General features: G+C 46.4%; 1 protein-coding gene across 2 annotated transcripts in view; it reads left to right on the forward strand.

Annotated features, from left to right (window-relative positions):
• The window catches only part of Gramd2b (GRAM domain containing 2B), a 70205-nt gene that overhangs the window by 35127 nt on the left and 25298 nt on the right, over positions 1–9780 (forward strand). For both annotated transcript variants that reach the window (XM_031365714.1, XM_031365715.1), the window contains exons 2-5: positions 927–1046; positions 5031–5142; positions 7561–7627; positions 9517–9620. In XM_031365714.1, coding sequence (XP_031221574.1) covers positions 927–1046; positions 5031–5142; positions 7561–7627; positions 9517–9620 — 403 coding nt within the window. The remainder of the gene's footprint in view (positions 1–926; positions 1047–5030; positions 5143–7560; positions 7628–9516; positions 9621–9780) is intronic.

The following is a 9780-nucleotide window of genomic DNA, read 5'->3' on the forward strand; positions in this document are numbered from 1 at the left end:
TCCTCCTCCTCTTCTTCCTCCTCTCTCTCTCTCTCTCTTTCTCTCTCACTCTGATTCTCTTTTAACAAGGTCAGGCCTAGTTTTTTTCCCCACTGCCTATTAATCTTAGCTGACTGCCATCCTAGACTCTGTTGAGTGAATTAATATAAAGATGAGGGCAATTCTTGCCCCACCTTGGAACTCCCACACTGAATGAAGCAAATAAATGGGTGAGTTGGGGTGGGAGAAAGGGAAAGAAGGTAGACGGACGGATGGATGGAATGAATGGATGAATTAGAAAAAAGGATGTGTCTACAAGCACCTTATGGAGGGGCAGAACTCAAATAGATGTGAGCTCTGTGGGCAAGATACTCAGTGAGAGCCTCAGATTTCCCACCTCTAGCGTGAAGGTAATAATTCCTACTTAGCCCGGGTGGCTATAAAGATGACAGTCGGTAAATGGCTTAGGGAAGTGCTTCGTTAAAACAACAACAGAAAGCAGGACGTCACAACTACAACAAAAGGTGATAAGTGACTTAAGAGAAGTGCAAACAAAGAGGGTGGGGGTTCCCAGCACCTGCAGGAGGCCACCCATGTGTGCCAGCCACGGGCGCCTGCGCACAGGGGTTCTCCCAGCCTCCAGGTGATCTGCAGCACAGCACACGCCTAGGCTGGCCAGAGTTGAGCAGCTGGGACCCACAGGCACAGACCAGGAGCTAAGCGATCCTAAGTGGCCAGACATTGACCAGTGAAGCAGGTGTCACCTGCAGCTACTGCCTGCCATTAAGGCTCCCACAGACAGCCTTTCGAATGGAGCCTGGGAAGGACCAAGGCTGCCAGTGAGGGATGAAGATTACTTCTCTCTCGGGAACGCGAGACCACTACCTCTTTTCTCTTTCCCCCTCCCTCTGGATGTCTAAAGTGAAGTGGCTTTCTCTCTTCTCCAGCTCAGAGGCTGAGAATGGTGCGGAGGACAGAAAGAGGGTCAGCAAGTCGCCAACAGCCCAGTCTCCGACGTCATCTGTGGAGGCCGAGTCCCCGGACCAGAAGAGAAGCCTTGGCCTGTGGTGAGTCGTCTTCAGTGGACTCTTTGTTCTCCAGGGCTCTTTAAGAGAGCACTGGTGTTTCTAGTTTTAAGGTTGTCTTTAAGAGCATGGCTCAACTGTAGGCAAGAAAGCATGGTACACTGTTCCTTAATACCACAGCCCTGGTCTTTGCCCTGGTGTTCACGTATCTTCCTAGGAGCACTTTTTGCTGCTGTTCTTGAACCTCTGCAGAAGGGCTACTTTTTTAAAAAAGAAATCACTGATTTGCTGACCAAGGAAGCCACGAGATCTCCTCTCCATACAGAGTGTGCCCATGTCTGATCAGCCTCCGGGCATGCACCCCTGTCCCTCGCTCTCCTGAGAGCCACAGGGAAGGACAGAGGAGACCACGTCCCAGGGATCTGCTGAGCTATCCATGTCCTGTGAAGTGGGGCTGAGGGGAGAGGAGACCTGGTTTGCCTGTGAGGTAGGAGGAGAGATGTAGGGTTTTGTTTTTGTTTTGTTTTTTTTTTTAATATATAGCTGTAGGCTCCATCACTCTCAGAGGCCAGAACTACCAAAGAGGAGCTTAGGAGATGCTCACAGGCAGAAGAGTAGATGCGAGAAGAGCCTGGTGGTGGTTGTTTTCCTTTTGTTTGGTTTTGGTTTTCGGTACTGGGGATCCAACTGAACACACTCTAGGCAACTGCTCTCCCCTGAGCCACATCCCCAGTCCTAAATGTGGATTCTAGAACTTTCTAATAAGGGTAAGGGATCTCCTCCCCGTTGTTAGAACTGTTAGAACCATTGCCTTCTCCCACTGTTGAGAGCCACTTGCCTTCAGCCACTGTTGCTGAGTCGTAACTCCTCACCCAGGTTTCCTTTTTCAGTTTATCCCTGTCACCTCTGCATACCGTATTTGTGGTGTCTTACCTCTCACCACTTTTTCTATAGCTGTTTCCCAGAGGAACATCCTACCCTGCTCATTAAATGACTTCCTGAACGAGAGCGCGTGGTGTGTGTGTGCACTCTTGCAGCGCTTTCTCTATGACGGGCCAGGCAAATGCTTGGGTTCCTTCTGATTTGCCCAGGCTTCAGATGAGAAGAACTGTGCTCGCATCAGTAGGAGACGTGGGAAACCACGGGGTTCTCTGCCCACCACAGCGCCAAGGGCCCTGCTCTGATGTTCTGTTCACTCTGGTCTGGAAAGTCCTAACGGTTTCTTTCGTGCACTTTCATTTTGCACTGGGCTTTGGTCTTGCTTGTGGGCAGCTATAGGAAGTGAGACTCACATGGCTGAGGAGACACAGAGAAATCAGTACTATGCAAAGGGGCTTCCCGTTTGCTCTGCAGAGCAGCGTCTGTGCCCCAAAGACCTCAAAGCGAGAACTGCCCTCCCTACTGCATTTGCTTACTGTGCAGAGTCCTTCAAAACATCTGCCTCATAATGCTGTTAACATGTATTGAGTCAACAGAAGCGATACTTGCCATCCTTATTTTATTTGCTTGGGTTTTTTTTTTCTTGGTGTTTATTTGTTGTTTGTTTGGAGACAGGATCTCACTATGTAGCCCGGGCTAACCTCAAACTCACAGAGATACATTTGCCTCTGCCTCCCAAGCACTGGGACAGAAGGTGTGCACCACCACATCCAGCATTGTTTTGTTGGTGTTATTTGTATTCAAGGCTTTATATAGCTAAGGCTTGCCCTAAACTCACGATATTCCTCAGGATGGCCTTAAACCATGACCTTCCTGCTTCAGTCACCATCACAGCTATATCTAAATGCCATTGTTATTTTTAACATTTATAAAAATGGTTATCTTTTCGGGTGGGGTATAGATAAACTCATAGTTTCAAAAAATAACGATCTCCAGAATTCCCAGAGAACGTACTTATTGGCTAGCCCAGAGTGGATCAAGTGTGTCTACTGTGAGCAGCTGAGAAGTGCCTCTCCTGAGATTTTGGTGTTGTGGATCATAAAGTGCCAGAGAAGCCTAAGACATCCTAAGTTGTTCTCAGAGCAGAGAAACCAGCCTCTACTGCTTCCCCCACTTCCACCATGTCTGTCCCCCTGTAGCATCTGAATTCCTTCAGATAGTGTAAATGTCTCAAGGAGTATAAAAAATATGGGCACTCTGTCTACTGTTTCGAGCCCTACCAATAAAGCAACTATATAATTACAAAGCACATTCGTGTGGCAGCTCTAGAACTCATGCATCCTCTCCACTTGGAAATGGCTGTTCTCAGCTACAGGCCTGAAGACGTGCAGACTGACACATCTGCTGACATGGAGAGCCAGCTTTAAGATCTCCTGCAATCAAATTCCAGAAGTCTGCCTTTAACTGTCAGGGGGCAGGACGAATTAGATTTAGAAATGTTCGTTTTTATTTCTTTTTTCTTATTTTGTCACACTTGACTGTCACTGTCTTCCGAGGCTGCATGTTTTCTGCCTCTCTTGTTGCGTCCCATTCCTCCTGTCCATTCTCTAAGGCCCTGACCATTGGGATCATGCTGTGGGGTGAGAGGTCACTTGAGGGTGGAGCTCTCCCCCCACCCCCGCCCCGATCCCCACTTCTCTGCTGGTGCCTGCTGAACTCCAGAGCCTGGGCTGGATCTCCAGCATTGTAAAATGATAAATGAGAAAGCAAATCCATGATCTGGCTGTTTCGTCTTCTGCTGTTGTCTTTAACCTGTCTAACTCCTATAACAACTAAATCTATACTCTGCCTTTCTCTGTGTCTATCAGCCTCTCTCTCTCTCTCTCTCTCTCTCTCTCTCTCTCTCTCTCTCTCTCTCCCGCCCCCATCTATATAATGTGTGTGTGAGTGTGTGTGTGTGTGTGTGTGTGTGTGTGTGTGTGTAGTATGCCTTGTGTATACATAGGGGTTGAGGGAGGGTTGTGCCCATGTGTACACATGGAGAGGCCAGAGGAGGACTTTGGGTATCTCTTCTCCCTCCCTCTTACTCCTGTGAAACAGGGTCTCTCACTGAACCTGGAGCGCGTTGTTTTCAGCTAGTCAGAGGCAGTAAACTCAAGCAATGCCTAGCCCAGTACTGAGGTTATGTACACACACAGACACGGCTCCCAGGCATCCAAGATTGGGTCCTCACACTGGACTAGCACCCACTCTTGACCCACTTAGTCATCTTCCCAACCCCCACTCTTGTTATTTGGAAAGTTTGTAGTCCAGGGGAGCCTCAAATGCATCCATCCCTGTCTACCAAATTACAAAAAATAAATAAATAAATAAAAATAAAGGCAGATCTTTTGAAGACGTGTAGCCTGTGGGCAAATGGAGACAGGTAGAATAATATACTACCTTTGACTCTCTGGAAAGGCACAGTGCAGGGGCTCCTGTGTGGAGCACCGTCCTCTGTGGGCGGAGCACTTCCTTACACAGTAGTGCTTTCTGGGTCTTCTCAATGTGGTGTTCTCACTCCCTATCCGTACTGAGAGGAGGACCAGAAGGCCAGTGTAAAATGACGTTTATACAAGGCCTCATGCTTTAGCCTCCCACGTGCTAGGATTACAGACATGTGCTACCACACACAGCACGCACTGCCTTTAACAAAAAGAAAGGAAAAAGGGTTGGATGCCCGTGCCCACAAGCTCCCTAAAGATAAAGACCGTCTTGTGCTCCTAAGGCCTTTCTGCACAATGCCTCGCTTAGTTAATTCTTATTAAAGATTAATGGTTGCGAAACAAAAATATTCTCTGATTGAGCTACAGCTGTAATTTTCTTTGGTAATGGGACTCAAGGACTCCTCTTTCTATTGATTAAAACACTTTTGAACTGATATAATTATCCTCGCATCTCGAATGCGCTTTCCGCAGTTCATCAGGACGGCCTGCTGGGATCATCCCGACCACGTGATTGGTAAATGCCCTCAGAGTGTAGTGAGCACTGACCAGTATCACAACTAAGTGTCAAGCTTTCTCGTGACCTGGCACAACCGTGAGGAGTTATCATGAGCGGCATAAAACTGTTCCTTGGATAACCTCCCGTTGGGTTTCGTTTCCCCAGGTCAAAATCCAGTTTTGAGGGTTCCAATTTGTCGAGTGATAAGAATGACTGTAAAACTGAAAGCAAGACAGACTCTAAGACTGAAAGAAAGAAGTCTTCGTCTTCCAGCCAGGTAGGTAATGAGGAACCGCAGTGTGGATTGGCTCTGAGTGTAGCGTAGCCGTTGGAGCTGATGGAGAAAAGGGATCCAGGAATGCAGCTTTCTACTAACCAGGGCCAACATAGACGAGAGGTTTAGAATATGTGGAAGGACAGATGGACACTGTTCCTCCAGACTATTAGATTCCACCGTTGACCGGTCAGCACACATGGAGAGACAGAGTGCCTGGCTGTGGAACTGGGGCTGATAGTCACGTGCTTGTCTGATGTCTCACAGAACACGGGAAATGTGGCATCCACACACTATAATACAGTTGCATCAGGGACCCAGCACACAGAGAAGCAAGACCTATGAACACTCAGGTTACCCTTTGTCAGGAGTCACATTCACTCTGTGCTAAGTACATCCAGAGAGGCAACAAAATCCAGGTCTGTCGTGCAGCGCCTTTACTGGAGCCAGCTTTCAGGAGTTCGGGGTTTGTTTGGGGGTTTGTTGCTTTGAGTTGAACCCAAGTCCTCCCTTGTGCCAAGGACACACTCTGCAACTGAGCAAAACCCTTGACTCCAGTTTTCTGAAGTTTGTTGTTGTACACATCTCCCCTAAATACATGAATATGTGTTTTCTAAGAACCAAACAAAACAATTGGCGTAAGCATGAAATTTACATTCTTTTTTTTTTTTTTAATTTCTACAGCTGTTTTAAAAAAGTGTGTGTTTTATAAAGGTTGCTTTTAGCACTCCTCCTTAGGGGTCAGTCAGTATAGCCCAGGCTGGCTTTGAACATGGGGTCTTCCCACCTCAGGTTTCCTAATAGCCAGCCTTACAGATAGAGTCCAAAGACTTCAAGTTCAGGGTTATCCGAGTACAAAGCTTAGATCTATAGATCTAAGGTCTATAGATAGATGAACAGCTATCCTGGAATATTTGAAATTAAGTGTACAGTCAATGCTATCTGTAACCATTAAAACAAAAATCTCTGTGAAGCACCACTCCCCACACACCCCAACCTCCCCACACACCCCAACCTCCCCACACACACCCCAACTGCCCTCCACACACCCCAACCTCCTGCAAGGACATAAAGCTTTCATCACCGATGCAGACCTGAAGATGTACAAATTCAAGTCTCCTAGGATGGAGGACCAGAATGGGAATCGTCACAGGAAGAACCCCCAGAACTCTGATGCCACATGCACACATGGGAGGCAGCATTCATTAATTCACTTCGCACAAGATGTTTGTCTCTTAAACAGCTGACTTGGAGCTGTCTGCTATCTTGATGACCTGATCCATAGAATTTCTTTATGCCAATAGAAGGGCTGGTTTTGCGGTGGAGAGCTCTGCTGGTTCAGATAGCACACCATCAAAGGCCTGCTTTCCAGACTTCTTATAACAGTGGTTCTCAACCTGTGGGTCTCGATCCCTTTGGGGATTGAATGACTATTTCCCTAGGATCATATGTCAGACCTGCTCCATATCAGATATTTACATTGAGATTCTTAACTAGCAAAATTATACTTATGAAGTAGCAACAAACACAATTTTATGATAGAGGAACAACAAGAGGAACCGTATTATAGGGTCTTAGCATTAAGAACATTGAGAACTAGTTTTATCACATATTTTCTCGGAAGCATTCTAAAGGCAGATCCTCTGTCACTAAAGGACCTAGATCTGCCTCTCAATCAGTGTGCGGCCATGTTCCTCAGTATCCCTGATACACAGTGTGCTAACCCTGGAATGGGGTATTTGGGGTTAAGGTAGAGAGGACAATGCCTGTGGTAAGCATTGTCCTATTATTTCCATAGTTGTGGAGACAGGTGCAATTTGCAACGAAGCCAATTGCAGTCCTTCAGGCCCGTGGGCCTTGTGCTGCCCTGGAGTGTTATGCCCTGCTCTTCCGTGTCTGACCTCATGTGCTTTCATGAGCACATATTAACAGTGTCCACCCGCTGTCCTGAGCGGTTGGCTCTCCCAGTGTTTTACCTCAATGTAAGCCTGGTGGTATCCCTCCAAGGCAGGGAATTCTTTTGACGTCAGGCACAGAACAAAGAAACTGAGGCCCAGGGAAGTTATATAATGAGGGCATGTCCACATACCAAGGCAAAGTAGAGCCAAAGACTTCAAGTTCAGGGTCATCTGAGTGCAAACCTTCTAAGCCCTGAACTTTCCCACAGTGCTTAGGTGTGTTTCATTGGCACATTCCCCCGGCCAGAGTCCTCCTGCCTTATTAGGGGTACCTTTGTCCTGTCAGATGATCAGCTGGCCTCCCAGCAAGGTGTTAATTGTGTTGGAACATGAACCTAGGTGACCCTGTGTCCCTTGTGTCTCACTGAAGGATCGAATTGGAAAATTAATTGGTTTAAACTAGAGTTAAAACGTGTGAAGGGTGAAAAATTATCAAGTGTTGATGCCTGTGTTCCTTCTGCAGTACAAGGCGAACATGCACTTTCATAAGTTATTCCTGGATGTCCCAACTGAAGAGCCACTGAGGCAAAGTAAGTCCTATTTAATTTAAGCCTGTTTAAAAATTGTTGTTGGTTTTTTGTTGTTGTTGTTTTGTTTTTTAAGATACATATTTAAAAGGCTGGCTAAGAGGACTGGAGGCATGGCTCAACAGTACCTGGGTTTAATTCCCTAGCACTCACATGGCATCTCGAAACTGTCTGTAACTCCAGTCCCAAGGAGCCAGTGCCCTCTTCTGGCCTCCAAGGGCACTAGGCATGAATGTGGTATACAGACATACATGCAGGCAAAACATGCATACACTTAAAAATAATATTTTAAAAAGCCTTTTGGGTTTTTTTATTCTTATTTTTTGAGTTATCTAAGAAATGTAGAAGAAGGAAAGGCCATTTCAAGGATTCGGTCGCCAAGAAAAAAGTTCCTGGAAGGTAGAGGTCATGTCATGACAGTAATGTCAGCTGCGCTCACCTTTCCCTAAGACCTTAGAGCATAAGACGGAAGGAATAGCCAGCTCTGGCAATCCGGAGTCATCCAGGAGAGTTCCACAAAGGTCCCCTTGCCATTTCCATTCATGCTGTAATGTTTGTGAGTGAATCATCCTGAGATTTGGGACAATAAGCCTAGGGCAGAAAAGGCTTCCACAAGAGGCTAAAAGAGAGCACAGTGCCTCGCTTACAGAAGTAGTCACGCCTGGGCTATGCAAAGCCCAGTGGGCGCATCCAAGTGGCTTCCCAGCTCAGCATGCCAACTCAGCATGCCAGCTCAGCATGTGGCTCGTCACAAGACCCACAACTCTAGCCTCTCTCTCAGTGTACACTTGTTAAGTCAAGATGTTGGTCCCCTGGCAGAAGATGTGGTCATGTGATCTTCCCCCCATCGAGTCATTAGGATTCTGGGAAGAGCATTTATAGTCACACGCAGGTGACACACGGTTGCCAATTGGAGAGGTTTCTAAAACATCGTGCTTGGTTTCTAGGGGGCAGTGGTAGACTTGGCCTCCCATTTTTACTCTTATTCTAAGACTCTAAGACTTTGATTTGAAAACACACCCAAGCCTCACATACACACACACACACACACACACACACACACAAACACACACACACACGCCACTTTATTCTACTAAAGATGACTCTGGAGCTGGGTCTGCTGGTGTGCATCTGCAATCCCAACACTCAAGAGACTAGAATAGGAGGATGTCAAGTCCGAGGCCAATCAGGCCTAAATCTTGAACTCCAGGCTAGCCTGGGCTGTGCAACAATACCTTTTCTTAAAAAAAAAAAAAATAAGTGCAAAAACATGTACAGCCAAGAAAGTAAAAAAATGAAGAATATTTTTTACCTGCAGTGGGTAAAGAGCACAGGAGTTATTTCCAAAGCAATGCCCCCTCAAAGGAAGGGAAAGGAAGCCTGGGGCTTTGACTCTGGGAAATACTACTTAGACAGGAAATCATTTTGGAGGTGGGTCTGGGTCTGAGCATGCTCATTGAGCATGGTCATCGTTCAAGAAGAAAAGATGGCAGACACACTTCTGGGCACGCTTTCACCCAAACTCACCGAGCTCATGTTTGAAAGTCAGAGTAGCAGACCTGAAGGTTTTGGAGGCCATGCACAGCCAGTATCACAAAGATGGCGGGCGGGACCATCTCTGGCCGCGCTAAGCTTTCTTTAGAAAATTTTAGGAAAAAACAAACAAAATAACAACAGCCAAACAAGACAGGCCATTCTGAAGTTGCATTAAATGTGGGCGCTAGCCCTGAAGAGGCTCGCTTCTCTCGGTCACTAACAACAGAACTTTGGGAGTACGAGGGTATATTTAGAAACCGAGATAAAGGCAAATGTTTGCTTGAAATAGAAATCGTGGGAATAATAGCGGCTTGCTGAGATTCTAAGTTGGGTTGTTCTGCCTCTCTGTCTCCTAGGTTTTACCTGTGCCCTCCAGAAAGAAATTCTGTACCAAGGAAAGCTCTTTGTGTCGGAGAACTGGATTTGTTTTCATTCCAAGGTCTTTGGAAAAGACACTAAGGTTGGTGCGTTTAGAACAGTGTTCTTTACATAGCGTAAATAGAAACTGCTTTAAAATTAACTATATTTATAAATGTTTCCATCGTGAATCTGACCATCATGAATATCGAGTTTCCTGAGTTGTGCTTCCAAATTTAACTTCTCTAAATGCCTCCAGATGA

This window comes from Mastomys coucha, unplaced genomic scaffold (assembly GCF_008632895.1).
Source record: "Mastomys coucha isolate ucsf_1 unplaced genomic scaffold, UCSF_Mcou_1 pScaffold13, whole genome shotgun sequence".
NCBI lineage: Eukaryota > Metazoa > Chordata > Mammalia > Rodentia > Muridae > Mastomys > Mastomys coucha.